Source organism: Brachycentrus maculatus, unplaced genomic scaffold, assembly GCF_059751285.1.
Source record: "Brachycentrus maculatus isolate JH-2025_06_01 unplaced genomic scaffold, ASM5975128v1 h1tg000243l, whole genome shotgun sequence".
In the NCBI taxonomy this organism is placed as follows: Eukaryota; Metazoa; Arthropoda; class Insecta; order Trichoptera; family Brachycentridae; genus Brachycentrus; species Brachycentrus maculatus.
Window position 1 is genome coordinate 150610 of NW_028280994.1, and position 23425 is coordinate 174034.

Sequence of the window (23425 nt, forward strand, 5' to 3'; positions counted from 1 at the left end):
ATAAGCGAGGTACATTGAGAGCTGTCCCACCGCATTCCCAGACCTGATACAGAAGCATCTAGGCTTCCTGACAGACCTTCTCTATAATAATAAGCGAGGTACATTGAGAGCTGTCCCACCGCATTCCCAGACCTGATACAGAAGCATCTAGGCTTCCTGACAGACCTTCTCTATAATAATAAGCGAGGTACATTGAGAGCTGTCCCACCGCATTCCCAGACCTGATACAGAAGCATCTAGGCTTCCTGACAGACCTTCTCTATAATAATAAGCGAGGTACATTGAGAGCTGTCCCACCGCATTCCCAGACCTGATACAGAAGCATCTAGGCTTCCTGACAGACCTTCTCTATAATAATAAGCGAGGTACATTGAGAGCTGTCCCACCGCATTCCCAGACCTGATACAGAAGCATCTAGGCTTCCTGACAGACCTTCTCTATAATAATAAGCGAGATACTAGGTACATTGAGAGCTGTCCCACCGCATTCCCAGACCTGATGCAGAAGCATCTAGGCTTCCTGACAGACCTTCTCTATAATAATAAGCGAGATACTAGGTACATTGAGAGCTGTCCCACCGCATTCCCAGACCTGATACAGAACAGAAGCATCTAGGCTTCCTGACAGACCTTCTCTATAATAATAAGCGAGGTACATTGAGAGCTGTCCCACCGCATTCCCAGACCTGATACAGTAGCATCTAGACTTCCTGGCAGACCTGTTGCAAAGCAACTAAGTTGCGAAATTTATAGAAAATATGAAACAAAATTGTATCGCGATTTTATTGTGAAGTTACATTTAAAAACTTTCAATATCCCTGTCACTGCCAATCTAAACAAATACAAGTCTGTAAAACCACCACCAAATTTTCTAGAAATGCCCCGGTGTAGATAGTGAAAGGGATTAGTAGTTAGTCAGTTCGTCAGCTAGATCCGATTGCGACCCGACTTTGGGCGGCACACAGACGCCTCCACAACCCCGACCAGTACAGCGGATACCGCAGTAACAAGAATAATAAATGCTACTTCAAGGTAAAAAAAATAAATTACAACCTTCATATGCGGAAAGTTCATTTAATTAGTTTTCTTAGATTCGTTTGCTTTTATACTTCTGCTTTTAAAGCACACCTTTTTGCAAAGGACAAATATTAAAGTAATGACAGCGAATGTTGGAAGTAACAGGATAAGAGCAACATCCAGCAACAGCGATGAAAATAGGGAATGTTGGGGCGATGACGTGTGATCGCTTGGCCCCATTCTGATAACGTATTCCGTGTAATATATCAGCAGGTCTCTCGGACTCATCGGACGGTCGTGAAATTGTTCCTTAACTGCTTTAGCCGCATTCATATACCTGTAAAAATTAACATTTAATTTTATTTGGAAACATACTGCTTGAATTACTAGAATTTTACTAGAGACATCTATTGACTAACCGATGAAAAAAGCTTTTTTATTGAACAGAAACTCTTTTATTTGTACGCGCGATCCGAATCCTGGATTATAATCACATACAAGAGAAACGCTAGAAAATATCCTTTTCATTTTTATTGTTTTAGCTTATAACTTGACCAGTTAATTTATTTACAGCATTTTGAGTGTGTCCAAATACTTGTTCACAAATCTGGATTGTCTCCGACTGGGAATTATTTATAAATTATTTTTTTATATCTCAACATAGATGAAGAATATGAAGTCTGGTCATTTACGGGCCATTTACAGCGCAATTAAAATTATAAGATATGATATGTAGAAATGTATAGAAATTGTACGAAGTTGTATAAAAAATGTAATTATATTAAATATATAAAATAAGACTCTCCGATCCATAACCGGAAACACATTGCGAGACCGAGTAAGGAATACCGGCATCCGGAGCATGTCTAAGACTGAGGATAACATGAGGTGGGGACGACAACGCAGGCGATACTGGAATGATCATGTAAACAGAATGTCAGATGTCAGATGGCATAACTGACTTCCACGTATCGCCCTTCAAGGAATCCCTGAAGGATGCAGACCTCCAAAAAGGTGGAAAGACAGTTGGGAATCAAGATCCTTGGGATCTAGAAAAGAAGAAATCAATTTAAAAAGTAAAAATATCCCAAATGGGTGTTGCTAGCATCCTTTCTCACTTTGGGTTGTCCAGCATCTCTCGGAGAGCCCATGAGAGCGACGCGTCGGTGATGTTGCCGAACGCAAGAGTCAGCCCGTTCCCTCGCTGGCTGAGGGTCGCGGCGTTGTGCGCCTGATCCCCGAAGATGGGTATGGCCAGGATGGGCACTCCAGCGGCCGCGGCCTCGGTGCAGCTCAACAGGCCTCCGTGGGATATGAACAGCTTCACCTTCTCGTGCCCTAGAAGGAAGTCTCGTATCTATTACTGTAAGTCTGGATAAGCTATTTAGCTGACTAATTGAACTAAACGCTAATCCCTTTCACTGCCTACACCGGGGTACTTCTAGAAAATTTGGTGATGGACTTACAATCTTGTATTTATTTAGATTGGCAGTGACAGGTATATTGAAAGCTTTTAAATGTAAATTCACAGTAAAATCGGGATACAATTTTATTTTGTTTCACATTTTCAATCAATTTCGCGACTTAGTTCAAAACAAAAAATTGCTTATCAAGAGCAGAACTGTCAGGAAGCCTAGATGATTCTGTATCAGATCTGGGCATGCGGTGGGACAGCTTTCAATGTAAGTCTGGATACAATATTTGAAGTACATTAACCCTTCCTTGCCATACTTGAAAGTGGTCAGGTTAGGAGTCGTTATAATCGGCGGGTATGTATGAGGAGATGCATGAACGTGGAAGAGGCAAAGAATGTTTGCAAAGACATAGTGGTGTGGCGTTCTATTCTCTCTGCCTACCCCTGTGGGGAAGCGGCGTGATGGTTAGTTAGTTAGTTTAACCCTTCCTTCATGGCGCTAAAATCTTCCGCCTGCACAGGTATTTTATACACCATACGAAAATGTGATTTAAAAACTGGAAAAATGATTTTATTCTTAAATTTTGTTTTTTATTAACCATAGTTGAATTTGAATTGTAACAATTCTGTAATTTTCAGAAAAATATTTTCTTTAAACACATCGCAATAGCTAGCGTAGCGACACAACCGCCGCGTAAGACGATCTGCTCACTAATGGCGGAGTAAACACGTTATGACATGCTCGTATACTTATAAAGCACGCCACACGCAGAAACATCACTGGCGCTTACCCGCTAGCTAGCCAGAGAATATTGAGCTATGAGCTCCTCACGCTTGCACAGTTCAAGTATGCAAGAGTGAGCTGCAAATATAGTGTCGCGGTTACCGCACACTCTTCGCGCGCTGTTTACACGCAAATTTGTTTCCGATATTCACAAAATACCTCGGATGTACCCGATAAATTCTGATTATTAATAATTTTATTTTTTGAATGAATGCGTTAATATGTTATGGAGGAATACCTAAAATATTAGCCTTGTATTTATCATATCGCTCACTCCTTTCAAGAACGTCATAAATCAAAAATCGTCAATTTTCAGTTGTGCACGTTTTCGGAATGCCAAGAAAATGTACTATATCCTAGCAAAAGTGGCATATTTTTAACTTAATATTTACCCGCTACAGGGCAGAAAGTGTTGTTTTTGCATTTGGAAGAAAATGTATTGTTTAATTATTTTTTTAAATATTTTTCAAATGGAGAAAAAACCTTTAGGTTTTATCTAAAAAGATCTTTTGCACAGTAAAAAGTTCAGTAAGTGGCTTGATATTTATTTTTCATACATTGTATTATATTTTTAAACTTTAAAAACGTTTTCCTGAAAAATCAAGTTTTTTGATATATGACGTTCTTGAAAGTATATCTTGTATAGAGATATTATGGTTATTAGAAGCAATGTGTACAAGGTACACAACACCGGGAAGGGATTGTTAATATTATTATTACCTAGAATACTTGTTTGGGGCATCCAGCTCCTGATGATGACGTTGTCTGGTTTCCCCGGAAGATCGGCTTCGAACTTCCAGAGAACCGTCTGGTTCAACTTGGCCAAGGCGTTCAAAACGTCTTTCCTCATCGAAGGGGAAAATCGGGAACTCTTCATGTAACTGCCCATGCTGAAGTAGACGACTCCATGTTGAGAGCCGTCGAGAATTTCTTGTAAATCCTGCATCAAATATCAAACGAGGGTTAAAAAAAGATGTGCCTTCTTGACAGTGAAAATAGTACGCGTTTCATGGTTTCATATTTAGTTATTTATTCACACCCTTATCCGCACCCCAGTGGTGCATAGGGCACTGCATCATATAGACGCAGTGTTATCTTGATCGTTAACACATAAAGGAAAGGTGATCAGCCCTCCGTTTCAGGTATATAGATATGGCACGGGTGGCCAACCTGCGACGCCCTTACGTGCGGCCCGCGGCCATGCACGAGGAATATATTTTTAAACCAGTGATATATTTGTGATACACGGTTTGATGCATCAACAAAATGTATGCCCTCAAGTATTATCTATGAGCCAAGTCATGCATGGTGTTATAAAAACAGTGAACAATATCTGTTCGCATGCTCCTCAGCATTGCCAATTTAACGCAATCTCAAAAAATCTCAAAAACCAGTGAAAGTGTGCAACTTCAAGTATTGAAATAGATGAGATTCTGCTTAATAAAAAGCTTCTTTACATCTCACCAATAGAAGTCTCTAGTGAAGTTCTAGTGATTCATGAACAAGGTTTCTAAATTGGTTCATATATATAGAACTTCCAAGAATTTGAGTAGTGTGGTTGTCAATAATGGGCAGAATTGGTGAATGTTACACGTGTGTAAAGTAATCACTTAAACCAGCCTATGACGGTCGTAAGCCCCGTAAATGCCCAGACTTCCATGTTCTTCTTCATCTTTGATGAGATGTCAAAAAATAATATGAAAATAACTCCTGTAATTGGAGATAATCCAGATTTTGTGAACAAGTATTTGGACACACTCAAAATGTTGTATTGAAATAGAATTAGAAAAATTAGGTATGCGAAGAGAAACTCAAATCTCAAACTGAGTGGTCATTTATAAATTGATTTTTAATAAAATAAAATGTGAATATCGTTTGATCTATGTGTCCTAATTAAAAATATTGACTGTTAAAAATTTTCAAAGTGTTTGTTACTTTAATAATAATAATAATAAAACCCTTATCCGCATTCCAATGGTGCATAGGGCACTGCTTCATATAAATGCAGTGTTATCTTGATCGTTTACACATGAAGGAAAGGTGATCAGCCCTCCGCTTCAGGTACCAGACCAGGGTAATATTGAATAAATATTATTGTGAAAAAATCACTTATACTGTTTTGTTTTTGTTTTTTTTTAAACCCTTATCCGCACCCCAATGGTGCATAGGGCACTGCTTCATATAAACACAGTGTTAACTGATCGTTTACACATGAAGGAAAGGTGATCAGCCCTCCGCTTCAGGTACCAGACCAGGGTAATATTGAATAAATATTACAGTGAAAAAATCACTTATATTTATTTGACCCCCCCTGGGAATCGAACCCGGGACCTACAGAACGGTAGCCGAGCGTGCTGACCATTACACTACGGAGGCGGGCGTTTCTTACTTTACCAATACATTTTTGTTGTTTCAATGTGTATTTTCTACTCACTTCTGTTCGTAGTTATGTTTTCTTTCTTCGCAATGACCATGATTGTACTTTATTACCTCCGCATTCAAATTATTTATAATATGTACTTATAAAAAATCTTCTTCTTCTTCTTATTATAGGCCTTGCGGCCTGTTTTAAGGAGGGATCAGCCTCCTGCGACGTCGATTCCCAGCTATCGACCCATCTCTTTCCCCTCCCCCCCATCGCACTGTATGGGTTGGCCGTACAGTGCGATGCGGGGGAGTCTGGATGGTTCCATTCTCCTCACACGCGCATACCATTGTCTCCTTCGTTGCCTTCCCCACCTAACGATATCTTCGATCTCGCATATTTCCCTGATCCTGGCATTCCTGATTCTATCTCGAAGACTCTTGCCTGTTATGCTTCTCAGAGTCTTCATTTCTGACACTCTAAGCGCGTTTTTTGTGGCAGCGGTGTCCGCTCTGCTTTGGATTCCATACGTTATGATGGGTCGGACACAAGTTTTATAGATCTTGATTTTATGTATTAATTTTAAATCAAACACAGATTTTTTTGAGTCTACTAAGTTGTATTTTATTAACAAAAAACACATAAAAAATTATATTGTGACAATTGTTTCGCCTTGTTAGGGCATTATCAAACGAATGTGAAGATCAAATGGACTACGGTCCTTATGTAGCTATACAATTCTAAGTGACAGTTTTAACACGTGCAGCAATAATTTATGGGAGACAACAGTAGCTAATGGGGGATGTAGGTATGTACCCTTATATTTATTTTCTGGGAAAGGAAGAATTTATTGACATGGCCATATTTTTTATGTGTTTTTTGTTAATAAAATACAACTTAGTAGACTCAAAAAATATGTGTTTGATTTAAAATTAATACATAAATTAAAACCGAGTTAATAAATAAATAAGATCTTGATTTTGCTGCCGATCTTCATCTCAGGGTTTTTCCATATAGCATTTTTCAGGCATACCGAGATGGCTGCAGCTTTGTTCACTTGCCCCATCACTTCGCATCGCAGATCCGTTTGACCACACAGGTCCACAGCCAGGTATTTAAACTTTTACACCTGCTCAACCGAGACGCCATCCACAGTCACGCTACATCCCACTGGGATCCGAGAAAACAACATGCTCTTGGTTTTTGTAGCGGATATAGCCGCATTGAATTTTTGTGAATGCTGGGAAAGAGTGAATGGTGCACTAAAATCAGTTTAAGCAAATAAAAATCTATCAGCGGAAGCTAAACTGGCAGTACACAATGGATTTCTGGTTCCAACCCTTATGTATGGAAGCGAAGCATGGAGTTGGCAAAAGAAGGATGAAAGCAGACTGAATGCAGTCGAAATGCGATCCATCAGACGAATGTGTGGCAAAACGATGTTTGATAGATGTTCGAATGATGAAATAAGGAAAGAATGTAAGGCTGAGATAAGCATTATCGATAAAATTAAGAAAGGTGTGTTGAGATGGTTTGGACATGTGGAGCGTATGAGTGAAGAAAGAACGGTTAAACAAATTTATGGGGCGAATGTAGTCGGAAAAAGAAGCAGAGGACGACCGAGGAAAACTTGGCACAATCAGGTATGTCAAATACTCGAAAGCGGCCGGGTCAGGAGTCGTAATAATCGTCGGGTATGTATGAGGAGATGCATGAATGTAGAAGAGGCAAAGAATGTTTGCAAAGACAGAGTGGTGTGGCGTTCGATTCTCTCTGCCTACCCCTGCGGGGAAGCGGCGTGATGGTTAGTTAGTTAGCTAGAATTTTTTACTAGCAAGGTGGAATGCGTGCAAGAATCAATAAATGTAATTTATTATTATAAAAAATTCTAATGTCTTTATGCGGCCCTTGGGAAAAATTTAAGTCATCGATCCTAATACTATAGATTAGGCCAGGCCTAGTCTATAGTATTAGGGTCGACAAGGCAAGATCAGTTACCTGAGGTAGCGGAGCTGGTTGCCCCAAGTGATATCCTCCAATCTCCACTACATTTGGCAGCAAAGGTCTGACGACACTCGTGGATGGGTGACTGTTGATGAACGTCAAACCGACCACCCTCCTCAGCTCTTCGTACGGCACTCGTCTCTCTTCGTCAGGGAAATACTTCTTGTAGATTTCTTTTTGGTTTGGTGTGAAGTAGAGGCTGTAATATAATAAAACGGTTTTAAAAATTAATAATAAATAATAAAACCCTTATCCGCACCCCAATGGTGAATAGGGCACTGTGTCTTATAAACGCAGTGTTATCATGATCGTTTTACTTATGAAGGAAAGGTGATCAGCCCTCCGCTTCAGGTACCAGTCCATGGTAATATTGAATAAATATTACAGTGAAAAAAATCACTTATATTTATTTTTACCCCCCATGGGAATCGAACCCGGGACCTCCAGAAGGGTAGCCGAGCGTGCTGACCATTACACTACGGAGGCGGACGAAAAATATATTTATTTTTTCAAAAATTATAAATATATATTTTTTTTCCTTCCCATGACCGCATGCCCTGTTTCAAAAGTCACTACACGCGACTATGGAATGAATTACCTCTCCTTGTAAAAAATGCACCTTCTCTAATAACTTTTAAGAAGCGTCTGAGACATTACTATCTATCATTAGTACCCTAACTGTCCATCAAACCCCCTCCCTCTACCTCCTTCCCTAAACTCCCTTCTTCCTTTGCCTTCCTTATTATCATCATCATCATCATCAACTTCTAAAGGCAGCGCCTTGTTGTGTCAGCCACTTGTCTCTGTCAGTCGCCATCCTCTTGAGCTGCGAATAGGAGGAGACGTCCATGAGCCGCTTCAAATCCTGGAAGTATGAAGTTCTTGGGCGGCCTCTTGTTCGTTTTCCCAAGATTCTTCCTTCGAAGATGTTGCTAAGAAAGGTGCTATGTCTAATTGAGTGCCCTATTAGCTTGGCCTTCCTCTTCAAAATATCATTTATAAGCTCTCTTCTTTCTTTTACGTCCTGCAACACCTTTTCCTTGGACTTCCTTACGACCCATGATGTTTTGGTCATCTTCCTCCAAACCCACATCTGAAATGCTTCAAGCCGGTCTTTTTCGTACTTTTGGATGGTCCAGGTTTCACACCCATACAACAAAACACTCCAAACAAAAGCCTTTATTATCATCAATTTGTAATTTATGTTATTTTTTAATGTTCAAGTACTATCTACTCGATTCCACGAGCTAGGACACAAAATGCCGAACCCTCTTCTAGTGGAACGGAAGGTCTGCTGATGACTGTCAACAATATGCTTTCTCCTAAGGAGCTGTACGTGGTTTCCTTCCAGCAATGAGCAAATGCTGACAAGTTCCTGATTGGCCCACACTAGATTATCCCTCCTGTTCCCAACACAGATTTAGATAAAAACATATTTATTTAGTTAGAAGAAACAAAAATCCGCTTAATGATCTATAAACCTTGTACATAATAAGTAATGTAAGAAATAAAAACAATTGCCATTTTTATAAAAAAACCTCTAAATGTAAACAGCTATATATGGTATCAACCGTTTTGACCAATATCACTAGTCTGTTTTTGGTCAGTTGGAAGAAATATCTTTTTAGCAATAAGCCCGCCATTTTCTTTTGTGTACATGAAGTTTAAATAAATACAAAAAAAACATATATTTTGCTATGATACATTCCCACCTGTCATACCTTTGCTGTATCCAGTATTAAATCTACATTCATCTCCTCTCCAAGACTCTGTATTTACAACATTTTGAGTGTGTCCAAATACTTGTTCACAAAATCTGGATCATCTCTAATTACAGGAGTTATTTTAATATTATTTTTGACATTTCATCAAAGATGAAGAAGAATATGGAAGTCTGGGCATTTACGGGGCTGACGACCGTCATAGGCTGGTTTAAGTGATCACTTTACACACGTGTAACATTCACCAATTCTACCCATTATTGACAACCACACTACTCAAATTCTTGGATGCTCTGAATCATATATATGAACCAATTTTGAATCCTTGTTCTTGAATCACTAGAACTTCACTATGGACATCTATTGGTGAGATGTAAAGAAGCTTTTTATTAAGCAGAAACTCTTATATTCGTCAGCCCCGCAAATACCCAGACTTCCATATTCTTCTTCATCTTTGATGAGATGTCAAAAAATAATATGAAAATAACTCCTGTAATTGGAGATAATCCAGATTTTGTGAACAAGTATTTGGATATACAATGTTGTAAAAAAACATACATTTTGCCATGATACATTCCCACCTGTCACCTACCTTCGCTGTATTACATCCTGATCTACATTCATCTCCTCTCCAACGACTCTGTATTTGTCACCATTGGGTCCTACCTGTCCTGTGCCTCCTGGAGCAGCCATGTCGCCACGTTGACGGCCCGTTGCCACAGGTTCATGTTAGCTGAGAAGCTCAGGAACACGTTGGGAACCACGTGGGGAGAGGTGGGATTCCCAGTTAGCTGAGCGAGCCCATGGAAGAGGGTCACGGACGACATCAGAATCACAGGACAGTTGTACTTTACTCCGAGACTGCAAAAAGAAACATTATCATTTTATTTTTTGACATCTCAACATAGATGAAGAAGAATATCTGAAGAAGTCTAGGTCTTCACCATACCAAAACAGTGGTGTTTTAATTTTCCCTTCACTTTTGTTCACAATGTTAATATTATTTACAACATACTACAAACACATTCACATTGGTGAATTCACATTCAATTGTGACGGGCAAAATCGTCTGGCAGATCCTTGCGAATGATCTTGATTTGCCATAGCTTTTAAAAACGTGTACTAGTCGTTTAGAGATCAAAATGTATGGTAATACCAAGCCCAGCAATTTATCAGCCAGTGAAGAAATACTCCTTAAAGATAACAGCTGGAGGCTCGTTGCAGGAGCCTGGGCAAGGACCTATCCGATATTGGATCCGTGATGGTTCATAAGGAACTTTCACGAGAAGTAGTATCATACATGATAAAACTAGTGAAGGACATTGCTACCATAAACCAAGCTAAGACATAAATTGCCGAACCCTCTTCTAGTGGAACGGAAGGTCTGCTGATGACTGTCAACAGTACGCTTTCTCCTAAGGAGAAGTAGTATCATACATGATAAAACTAGTGAAGGACATTGCTACCATAAACCAAGCTAAGACATAAACTGCCGAACCCTCTTCTAGTGGAACGGAAGGTCTGCTGATGACTGTCAACAGTACGCTTTCTCCTAAGGAGAAGTAGTATCATACATGATAAAACTAGTGACAAAAACATTGCTAACATAAACCAAGCTAAGACACAAAATGCCGAACCCTCTTCTAGTGGAACGGAAGGTCTGCTGATGACTGTCAACAGTACGCTTTCTCCTAAGGAGAAGTAGTATCATACATGATAAAACTAGTGAATGACATTGCTACCATAAACCAAGCTAAGACATAAATTGCCGAACCCTCTTCTAGTGGAACGGAAGGCCTGTTGAGGACAGTCAGCAGTCTTTGCGAGCGGCTTCTCCTGAGGAGTTCTACATGGTTTCCTCCCACCAATGAGCAAATGCTGACAAGTTCCCGATTGGCCCACACTAGATTATCCCTCTTGTTCCCAACACAGATTCAAACAAAAAATCTTCATTTAGTTAGAAGAAACAAAAATTAATTAATTTTTTGGAAAACCAACAGAATATTTAACAAAAAAAACATAGTATAATAAAATTTAATAAAAAATCCAAATAGAGGTTTTCACTTAAGTAGTCTATAATAAAAATATACTGTCATGTACATAAAAGTATAACTACATGGATATAAGATAGTAATATATATATATATATATATATATATATATATATATATATATATATATATATATATATATATATATATATATATATATATATATATATATATATATATATATATATATATATATATATATATATATATATATATATATATATATATATATATATATATATATATATATATATATATATATATATATATATATAAATATATATATATATATATATATATATATATATATATATATATATATATATATATATATATATATATATATATATATATATATATATATATATATATATATATATATATATATATATATACAGTGGGTGGCCAAATTATTAGGGACACTTGTACTTTTAGGTAATTTTCAAGTTTAAATGATTTTTTGGTCAAATTAATTAGTTATAATTATTTTTTCTTATGTATTTTTGTTGCTGGTATCATAATTATTGTTTTGAAGATGTATCAATACTGTGGAATACCAAAAAAGTAAGTTTTTTTTCATTTGGATGTTGATTAGAGAAAAATGATATTGGTGTGAGCTCAGTTAATATTTTTTAAAACCATTTTTGTGTAAGTTTTTTGAGTTCAAGACCATAAAAACGTAAGTGTTGTTTAATAATTTATTAGTTTCGATAATTCAATACGTTAATTTCAATTAATTTTTAAATAAAATTCAATTTAGTTTGAACTGAACCATAATATTCTCAATTTATGTATGGGCAAGTCTTCAAACATCTCTCCGAGAAAATGTAGGGAAGTTATAACCTTACTACTTCTTTCCACATATTTTCAGAGAAAAATAGCAGCAATAACAGATGTTTCGAAGTCAGGAATCCATCGGATAAAAAGAAAAATTGATAAAAACCTGCGTCTAGAATCAGCCCGCGTCAGAAAAAAAGGCAGAAAAAGCATCACAACTCCGCGTGGTGCCAATAAAATCAGGGACATCTATTTCCAAAATCGTAAAAAGTATGTTGATTGTCTAATTGTTGTTGATTTCTGTTGATAAACGATGAAGGAATCAACGTATCCAAAAGGACAGTTCAGAGACGGTAAGTTGAAGTAAATCTAATGGGTCGACGTCCAACCAAAAAACTACGCCTGACTGAGGCATGAAGAAAAAACGACTCCTATGGGCCAAAGAACACCGGAATGTAACTGTGACTGGATTCGAATATTTATGGCTTGTATTCGTATAAAAAATTAAGAAGATAAAAAATATATGTATTTTTGCAATTATGGTAATACATTACAGGTCTGGTTCTTGGACGAGTCAACATTTAAAATTTTGGTGGGAAAAACTTCATTTTTCCGACGTCGCCCAGGAGAAAAATTCCACCCAGACTGTCTTGCGGAGATAGTTAAAAACACCCTGTTAGCATAATGTTGTGGTCCGTAATCTCATTTAAGGGTATGGGATACCTCTTTATCATGGAAGGGACCATGAGGCAAGACCAGTACCAGCGAGTACTGAAAAGTCGACTCCAGCCGAGGCTCAAGAATGGTTCCCTGGCGATGAAGAGTATGTGTTAATGCATGACTCGGTATTGTGCCATAAAGCCAAGAGTGTTATCATATTCTTGGCTGAAAAAAACCTCTGTGTTTTGCCTTACCCGGGGAATTAGCTGGATATGAACCCCATTGAAAACCTTTGGGAACTAACGAAACGTGAGATTGCTAAAGAAGTCATCACCACCAAGCGGCAAATGATAGAAACTCTTATCAGAGTATGGCAAAATAACCCTAATCTCTGGCTCAATGCAAAAATTTGCATTAAAAAGTATGCCCTGACGTTAGGAGGTTGTAATCGCAGCAAAGGGTGTTATTACTAAAAATTAAGATTTTTCGAAATTGTTGAATAATCACTTTTTATGATAAAAATAAATTGGTATTATTATATCCATGATAATAAAGTTTCTAAATTCTAAATAAAGCACCGCAATCAATAAAAAAATATTCAAAAAACCAAATTAATTGCTCATTAAATTCGTTTAATAATGAAAATTACAGGAAATTCGAAGTGTCCCTAATAATATGGCCACCCACTGTATATATATATATATATATATATATATATATATATATATATATATATATATATATATATATATATATATATATATATATATATATATATATATATATATATATATATATATATATATATATATATATATATATATATATAATATATAATATAATAGGATAAGTCCGCCTCCGTAGTGTAATGGTCAGCACGCTCGGCTACCGTTCTAGAGGTCCCGGGTTCGATTCCCAAGGGGGGTAAAATAAATATAAGTGATTTTTTCACTGTAATATTTATTCAATACTACCCTGGACTGGTGCCTGAAGCGGAGGGCTGATCACCTTTCCTTCATATGTAAACGATCAAGATAACACTGCGTATATATGACGCAGTGCCCTATGCACCATTGGGGTGCGGATAAGGGTTTTATTATTATTATATTATTATATAATAAACTTACATGACATGTTTTTATCAAATAAAAGATATTTTCTTTTTGATGTCCATTTCATTAAGCATTACATTGCACATATCGCTCACTCCTTTCAAGAACGTCATAAATCAAAATACTTGATTTTTCAGGAGAACGTTTTTGAAGTTTAAAAATATAATACAATGTATTAAAAATAAATATCAAGCCACTTATTGAACTTTTTACTGTGCAACAGATCTTTTGAGGTAAAACCTGAAGGTTTTTTCTCAATTTGAAAAATATTTAGTATATTTAAAAAAATAATTAAACAAATTTTCTTGAAAATGCAAAAACCAACACTTTCTGCCCTGTAGCGGGTAAATATTAAGTTAAAAACATGCCGCTTTTGCTGGGATATAGTACATTTTCTCGGAATTCCTAAAACATGCACAACTGAAAATTTACGATTTTTGATTTATGACGTTCTTGAAAGGAGTGAGCGATATGTGCACATATATTGCGATATCGCAAGCTCCATTTAAAAATGAATTTTCGTAGGACTTGTTGCGTATTTTAGGGATTTTAAATATTTTTTGTATCTGGTCTGTGCTCCCGGGACTCTAAAATTGATGAGTGATAAAAGCTCTGGGCAATGTACATAATTATTTAAAAATTTATACGGGAAAATAAAGTCAGCGGTTAAGGTTAAGGCTACTGATCTATAAACCTTATACATAGTATATATATATATATGTATATATATATATATATATATATATATATATATATATATATATATATATATATATATATATATATATGTAATAAAATAACTAGGTACCTACCTATACATTTTATTAAGTACTTACAAAAAGTACCTACATAAAACAGTTCTACCACCAGATGCCGCATGCGTCGCACAGAATTAAACAAAAGAGATCCGATAGGAAAAATTAACTGTCAGAATCAGATAGATAGATAGATAGATAGATAGATAGATATAAAAATTATTATAAAGACAAATTAAGAATAAACTTTAATTACAAAGCAACACATTGTTTATTTTATTATTATACACCCACTTTACATATTATTTACACTTAATTTTCAAAAGGAAAATATTACCACGTTATAAAACGACAATTTTGTTAATTGGAAATGGATTATGAAACATTAGATGTATTAAAACAATTACTACAATATGTTCGAAGTGAGAGAGAAAAATCAGAAGATGATCAAAGAAAACGATTAGAAGATAATCAAAGAAGACATGGAAATTTAAGAACTAGTGATAAAATTAAAAATAAAAATCATGTGAAAAAAATTTCTACAAAATATAAAATAAAATATACTCCAGACTTTTCTGGATTTTCGAAGAATTTCGAAGCAGATTTTATGAGCAGGAATCCTGTATTAGAAACGAAGGAAAATGCAAATGAACAATTAAAAGTTGTAAATTTGGTTAAATTAGAAGATATTTTAAAAGATCAGAATAAAAATGAAGACATACAAATAACACAAAAACAGTGCTTGAAAAATGAAAATAAAAATAAAGTAGAAAAAACTACTACGAAAGATAAAATAAAATATACTCCAGGAAAGAAGAATTTAGAAGTAGATTGTCTAAGCAGGAATCCAGTATTAAAATCGAATGAAAATGCAGATGAACAATTAAAAGTTGTAAATTTGGTTAAATTAGAAGATATTTCAAAAGATCAGAATAAAAATGAAGACATACAAATAACACAGAAACAGTGCTTGAAAAATGAAAATAAAAATAAAGTAGAAAAAACTTCTACGAAAGATGAAATAAAATATACTCCAGGAAAGAAGAATTTAGAAGTAGATTGTCTAAGCCGGAATCCAGTTTTAGAATCGAATAAAAATGCAGATGAACAATTAAAAGTTGTACATTTGGTTATATTAGAAGATACTTTAAGAGATCTGAATAAAAATGAAGGAATTCAAAAGAAAAAAACAAATGGATTGAGAAAAACTGTGTCTACTTTAAAAGGGTCAAGAAAAAAAAAGTACAAAAAAAGAAAGAAAGAAAAAAGAACGGAAAAAAAGAAAGAAAAAAAAAAAACAAGAAAGAAAAAAAAAAAAAAAAAAGAAGGAAAAAAAAGAAAGAAAGAAAAAAAATAAAAAAAAACTTTATCATATCACTAAACTTATACCAGTCCCTTCACTACAAGAAGATGATCCGGAGGACGAGTGAAAATTTTACTATGAATTTTCATCCCCAAGGGGGGAGATGTAATAAAATAACTAGGTACCTACCTATACATTTTATTAAGTACTTACAAAAAGCTACATAAAACAGTTCTACCACCAGATGCCGCATGCGTCGCACAGAATTAAACAAAAGAGATCCGATAGGAAAAATTAACTGTCAGAATCAGATAGATAGATAGATAGATAGATAGATAGATATAAAAATTATTATAAAGACAAATTAAGAATAAACTTTAATTACAAAGCAACACATTGTTTATTTTATTATTATACACCCACTTTACATATTATTTACACTTAATTTTCAAAAGGAAAATATTACCACGTTATATATATATATATATATATACATATATATATATATATATATATATATAAAACCCTTATCCGCACCCCAATGGTGCATAGGGCACTGTGTCATATAAACGCAGTGTTATCTTGATCGTTTACACATGAAGGAAAGGTGATCAGCCCTCCGCTTCAGGTACCAGTCCATGGTAATATTGAATAAATATTACAGTGAAAAAATCACTTTATAATATTTATTTTACCCCCCTTGGGAATCGAACCCGAGACCTCCAGAATGGTAGCCGAGCATGCTGACCATTACACTACGGAGGCGGACAAAAAGTACTATACATAGTAAGCAAAGTAAATAATAAATGCAATTCCCATCTTAAAAAAGGCTGAGGCCAAGAGGAAGAAGACCCTGGGTTTACAATGACCGATAGAATGCCACGATGGGGAACATAGAAGGATGCCGAGGAGCTGGCAGAAAGCGAACACCGTGGCTTCGCAGCATCCGCGACTGGACCGGGATGAATGGACTGAAGGAGTTGTTCCGGACGGTGCAGGATCGCGATGCTTTACCATAGTGATCGCCAACTTTGGGGGGACCTAATACAAAGAAAAAGAGAAGATAGAACGCCCTTATCACCTACCCAATCAAGGCCTCGTTCATGAAGTACTCCACCATGACCAGATCGAATTGTTCGGACTTGTTGCTCAGGAGGGCTTTGAACTGCTCACTTTCGAGTGGCATCTCAGTCAGTAACTTGGCCATCAGTGGCGCCCTCAGCAGCTCCTCGACCTTCGTCTTGAACGACGCTTCCAGAGGGATCAGCGTTTCTCCTGAAAGATATCACCAAACCAGAAATTACAATTTTTTAATTTACTTTTTTTTACATTCTGTGTAGTTTTAAGTGTGTAAATGGTGCTATGGTGGTGAAGGGTGGTATTGTTTGCATGCCGTAGTAGTGATTGTCCTGACGAAGAGACGGGTACGTCTCGAAACTGGTAGACATAAAAGTCTCGGTGAGTGGTTATATACAAATATTATTAACATAAATGCGCAAAAATTCCAACTCAAAAAATACCAACCCAGAAAATAGTGGATATGGCACTCAAAGAGACGGACTCCGCAGAGGAAATATTCTTCAACCTTTCCAAACCCTCATCCGCACCCAATGGTGCATAGGGCACTGCATTATAAACACAGTGTTATATTGATCGTTACCATATGAAGGAGGGGTGATCAGCCCTTGGCTTCAGGTACCAGTCCGGGGCAATGTTGAATAACTATCAGAGAAATATATATATATGTAAATATATATATATATATATATATATATATATATATATATATATATATATATATATATATATATATATATATATATATATATATATATATATATATATATATATATATATATATATATATATATATATATATATATATATATATATATATATATATATATATATATATATATATATATATATATATATATATAAAGAAATAAAACCCTTATCCGCACCCCAATGGTGCATAGGGCACTGCGTCATATAAACGCAGTGTTATCTTGATCGTTTACACATGAAGGAAAGGTGATCAGCCCTCCGCTTCAGGTACCAGTCCAGGGTAATATTGAATAAATATGACAGTGAAAAAATCACTAATATTTATTTTACCCCCCTTGCGAATCGAACCCGGGACCTCCAGAACGGTAGCCGAGCGTGCTGACCATTACACTACGGAGACGGACACACACATATATATATATATATATATATATATATATATGTGTGTGTGTGTGTGTGTGTGTGTGTATATGTGTGTGTGTGTGTAATACCTTCAAAGCCCGTTGGTTTCGGCAGTTCGATTTCCCTGCATATAGGTTTTTCTGAGATATATGTCGTGGCATAAGTCACCTAGAAATTGAGAAAAAAACGCACATAGATTTTAGCATAAGGGCCGAGTATCATCTTCCAAATCCGTATTCACTAATACGGTGGAACCTTTCCTAACAATCCTTATGTCCCATCGCCTCATCAATTTTCGTCAACTGAAAACTATCTTTTGCTATATTCAATAAAATGCGCAATGTCTGGGACTCACTGCTTTACTCGACAAAAACCAAGTGTCGTATCTTTAACGCCTGCATCCTAACAGTGCTGCTGTACGGATGTGAGTCGTGGCACCTCACCAAAGCTCAAAGCAAGAAACTAGCAAGTTTTGAAAATAGATGCCTGAGGCGAATACTGGGTATAAAGTGGTATGACTTCGCCAGGAATGACGATGTGAGGTGAAGAACTCAACAGCCCCTCATACTGGAAGTCCTGAAGAGAAGAAGGTGGACATGGTTGGGACATGTCCTTAGAATGCCACCTGAGGGCATCAACCCCTCGTGTCTCTTCTTCCGACCCCGAGGATTCCGGCGCCCGGAAGGCCGCTGACGACTATTCACCGACTATACTCAGCGGAACTTCGAGACGCCGGACTGACCTGGGAGGAAGCCGAGGAGATGGCGCGTGACAGAGTGACTTGGAGACGACTCGTGTTGGCCATATGCTCCACCTAGGGAGCGAACATGGAAGGAAGAGAGAAGGAAGAGAACTCTATATGGCACAAAAGAGGGTTTTCAAGGTTAGTTGGTTAGTTTGTGAGCTAAACGCATTTAAACTATGACATTTTGTATTAATTGTTTTATTATTTTCTATTTTTTTGTTTGTAAATAAAAATAATACTCGACACTGGCAGAAACATCCTTTCACTAGATGACTGCCTATATGCCTATATGACTGAATATATATATACATATATATATATATATATATATATATATATATATATATATATATATATATATATATATATATATATATATATATATATATATATATATATATATATATATATATATATATATATTATACAAATTACAAGCTTAAATAATAAAAATGAAAATGAGATTATCTGGCGTTTCTCATGTGTGTTATTATAATCCAGGATTCGGACCTCACATACTAATAGAAGAGTTTCTGCTTAGTAAAAAGCTTCTTTAGATCTCACCAATAGATGTCTCTAGTGAAGTTCTAGTGATTCAAGAACAAGGTTTCTAAATTGGTTCATATATATATATATATATATATAGAACTTCCAAGAATTTGAGTAGTGTGGTTGACAATAATGGGTAGAATTGGTGAATGTTACACGTGTGTAAAGTGATCACTTAAACCAGCCTGTGACGGTCTTCAACCCCGTAAATGTCCAGACGTCCATATTCTTCTTCATCTTTGATGAGATGTCCAAAAATAATAAAATGTCAATATAAAAAATAATAGATACGAGCTCACAATTTTTGTATTATTATAATACATATACTATAATATACATATATATATATATATATATATATATATATATATATATATATATATATATATATATATATATATATATATATATATATATATATATATATATATAAATATATATTTATATATATATATATATATATATATATATATATATATATAAATATATATATATATATATATAATATATATATATATATATATATATATATATATATATATATATATATATATATATATATATATATATATATATATATATATATATACATATATATATATATATATATATATATATATATATATATATATATATATTATATATATATATATATAATATATATATATATATATATATATATATATATATATATATATATATATATATATATATATATATATATATATATATATATATATATATATATATATATATATATATATTTATATATATATATATATATATATATATATATATATATATATATATTATATATATTTATATATATATATATATATATATATAATATATATATATATATATATATATATATATATATATAATATATATATTATATATATATATATATATATATATATATATATATATATATATATTATATATATATATATATATATATATATATATATATATATATATATATATATATATATTATAATACTTTTATGTATTACATAAAAGTATTGTAATATAAAGTAATTCATTTGCAGCGACGGAAATAAAAAAAATATGAAACGAACGGGGATAAAATCACCAGTCCACAAACGTTTTTAAGTGTATACGTGTGTGTATTAACGTGTTTATTGCGTCAGTAGTGCGCAGATCGTCTTACGCGGTGGTCGTGCCGCTACGCCAGCTATTGCGGCTTGCTTGCGATTCGTTTTTTCTCGTTTTCAGATAATTACCAGAGCTAACATACACAAAATTATTACATTTTAACTTCAAATATGGTCAATAAAAGCAACACTTATTAATATTTACATTTTCTTGTTTTTAAACCACATATGGTGTAAAAAATACATAAAGATTAATATAAACTTACCTCGTGTCCTCGTTCCTTCAATGTCTCGGCTATACTACGTCCGAGAATAAAGTGACTTTTCGTAGGAAGTTGTGTTATGAGCAGAATTTTGTGTGCAGATGCAATATATATCGAAGAAAAAATTGCAACTAAATACGATATTTCTCTGATTGACGTCATCGTGCGCTATGTGATCCCTGCAATCCAGAAAATATCCCTACAATGAAAAAAGAATACATCATTTTGAGTGTGTCCAAATACTAGTTCACAAAATCTGGATTATCTCCAATTACAGTTACAATTGATGTTATCAATAGATGTCTCTAGTGAAGTTCTAGTGATTCAAGAACAATGTTTCAAAATTGGTTCATATGTGGTTCTTAACCGGGATGGAGGTACCTAACTCCACCCTTAACTGGAAAAATAAAATATGATTATTTCAACATTTTGAGTGTGTCAAAATGTTGTAAATAAATTATCTGGTCAAATTATAAGCTCAAATAATAAAAATGAAAATTGTATTTTCTGGCGTTTCTCATGTGTGTGATTATTATCCAGGATACGGACCTCACATACTAATATAAGAGTTTCTGCTTAATAAAAGGCTTCTTTATATCTCACCAATAGATGTCTCTAGTTAAGTTCTAGTGATTCAAGAACAAGTTTTCTAAAAATTGATTCATATTTATACAATTTCCAAGAATTTGGGTAGTGTGGTCGTCAATAACGGGTAGAATTGGTAAATGTTACACGTGTGTAAAGTGATCACTTAAACCAGCCTATGACGGTCGTCAGCCCCGTAAATGCCCAGACTTCCATGTTTTTCTTCATCTTTGATGAGATGTCAAAAAATTATGTGCGGATTGTTTGTTTATCACTACACAACCATTTGTGTTATACAAATATGAGGGGAGGGGGGGTGTGGAAGGATGGACCATAGACATCAACATTTAGCAATGACACCAACATTAAAATAACTCCATCGTTTTTGTGACGTCATTCAATGCCAACTTACGAAAATAAGGTTTTTTTCGAAGGCAAATTTTCCAAAAGAAAATGATAAATGAAAATATTTATTATATCGGCTATTATAAACACAACACGAGTCTAATGTAATCCTTTAAAGGTTGAGTATGTTAAATTAGATATTCCTCCTGTCTGATAAAGATTCATTATCGCTGATTCAACTTCTGATTTTTCACTCTAAGATAAAATTACTAAAAACAAGGTTTAATCATCTCTCGATCAAGATTAAACTGCATCTGAACTGTTCAGTGTCCTATGCACCATCGGGTGGAGACAACGGTTAAATGAAACAAACGAGCTGGATAAGAGAATGAATGAAAATAAAAAAGAATACCTTTTATCTTTGCTACATGAGAAACGTTGAATCACCAGAAAAAATTGTTAGGACTATTTTATTGTAATTACAGATTACGCCTTATCTCGGAGTCGGACGGACACGTGTCAGTCTTGATAAGATAATGTATAATAGCATATTTACGCATTGATTTAAAAAATAATATTAATAATAATCAGAATTTATCCGGTACATCGTAGGTAATTAAATATATAAAAAAGCGCGTGAAGAGTGTGCGGGAACCGCGACACTATATTCGCATCTCACTCTTGCATACTTGCACTGTGCAAGCGTGAGGAGCTCAAAGCTCAATGTTCTCTGGTAAGCTAGAGAGCTAGGGGCAGTAGCTCTTGAGCTTTGGACTAGAGTGGACCTATGCTTGTTCCGTGAGCGTTGATAGATGGTTTTTTAATGTTTTCAGCAAATAAATCTAAATTATTATAATTTTTAACTTCATTTATAATTAATTAAGGGGATTAGCTATGAATGTCCGTATTTTAACGATTTAAAATGGCTATTTTTTTTTATTGTGTAGTGACTTCCCAACACCAGGACGCGCGTTTGATTTCAGCACCGGAAGGGAAAGGTTTAATGTGACGTTTTAGTCTGCATTTTTTGTGTGAAGTTTTCTAATTTGTTGCTCGTGTAAAAAGTTATATCGATTTGAAAATCAGTAAAATATCTGAAGAAATAACATGTCCAAATACTTGTTTTACAAAATCTGGATTATCTCCAATTTCAGGAGTTATTTTCAAATTATTACTAATAAAAGAGTTTCTGATCAGTAAAAAGCTTCTTCTTATCTCACCTTCTTTCTTTTTTGACATCTCATCGAAGATGAAGAAGAATATAAGGTCTGGGCATTTACGGGGCTGACGACCATTGTAGCCACGTGTAACATTCACCAATTCTACCCATTATTGACAACCACCTACTCAAATTCTTGGAAGTTCCATACTATGAACCAATTAAGAAACCTTGTTCTTGAATCAATAGAACTTCACTAGAGACATCTATTGGTGAGATGAAAAGAAGCTTTTCATTGAGCAGAAACTCTTATATCAGTATGTGAGGTCCGAATCCTGGATTATAATCACATACATGAGTAACGCCAGAAAATATCATTTTAATTTTTATTCATTTAGCTTATAATTTGACCAGATAATTTATTTACAACATTTTGAGTGTCCAAATATTATAAATAAGTATTTCCGTAAATGCCCAGACTTCCATATTCTTCTTCATCTTTGATGAGA

At 34.7% G+C, this 23425-nt stretch overlaps 1 protein-coding gene across 1 annotated transcript; it reads right to left on the reverse strand.

Moving 5' to 3' along the window:
• Positions 1-1057: 1057 nt before the first annotated feature.
• Positions 1058-22244, reverse strand: LOC148306357 (UDP-glycosyltransferase UGT5-like). Its single transcript, XM_088265173.1, has 9 exons — positions 22170-22244; positions 20831-21026; positions 18242-18320; positions 17048-17237; positions 9971-10165; positions 7578-7782; positions 3935-4154; positions 2135-2354; positions 1058-1353 (listed from the first exon to the last, which is right to left on the reverse strand). The coding sequence occupies exons 2-9, from the start codon at positions 20987-20989 to the stop codon at positions 1074-1076; spliced, it is 1548 nt and encodes a 515-aa protein (XP_088121299.1). The 5' UTR covers positions 20990-21026; positions 22170-22244; the 3' UTR covers positions 1058-1073.
• Between the last annotated feature and the right edge of the window lie 1181 nt (positions 22245-23425).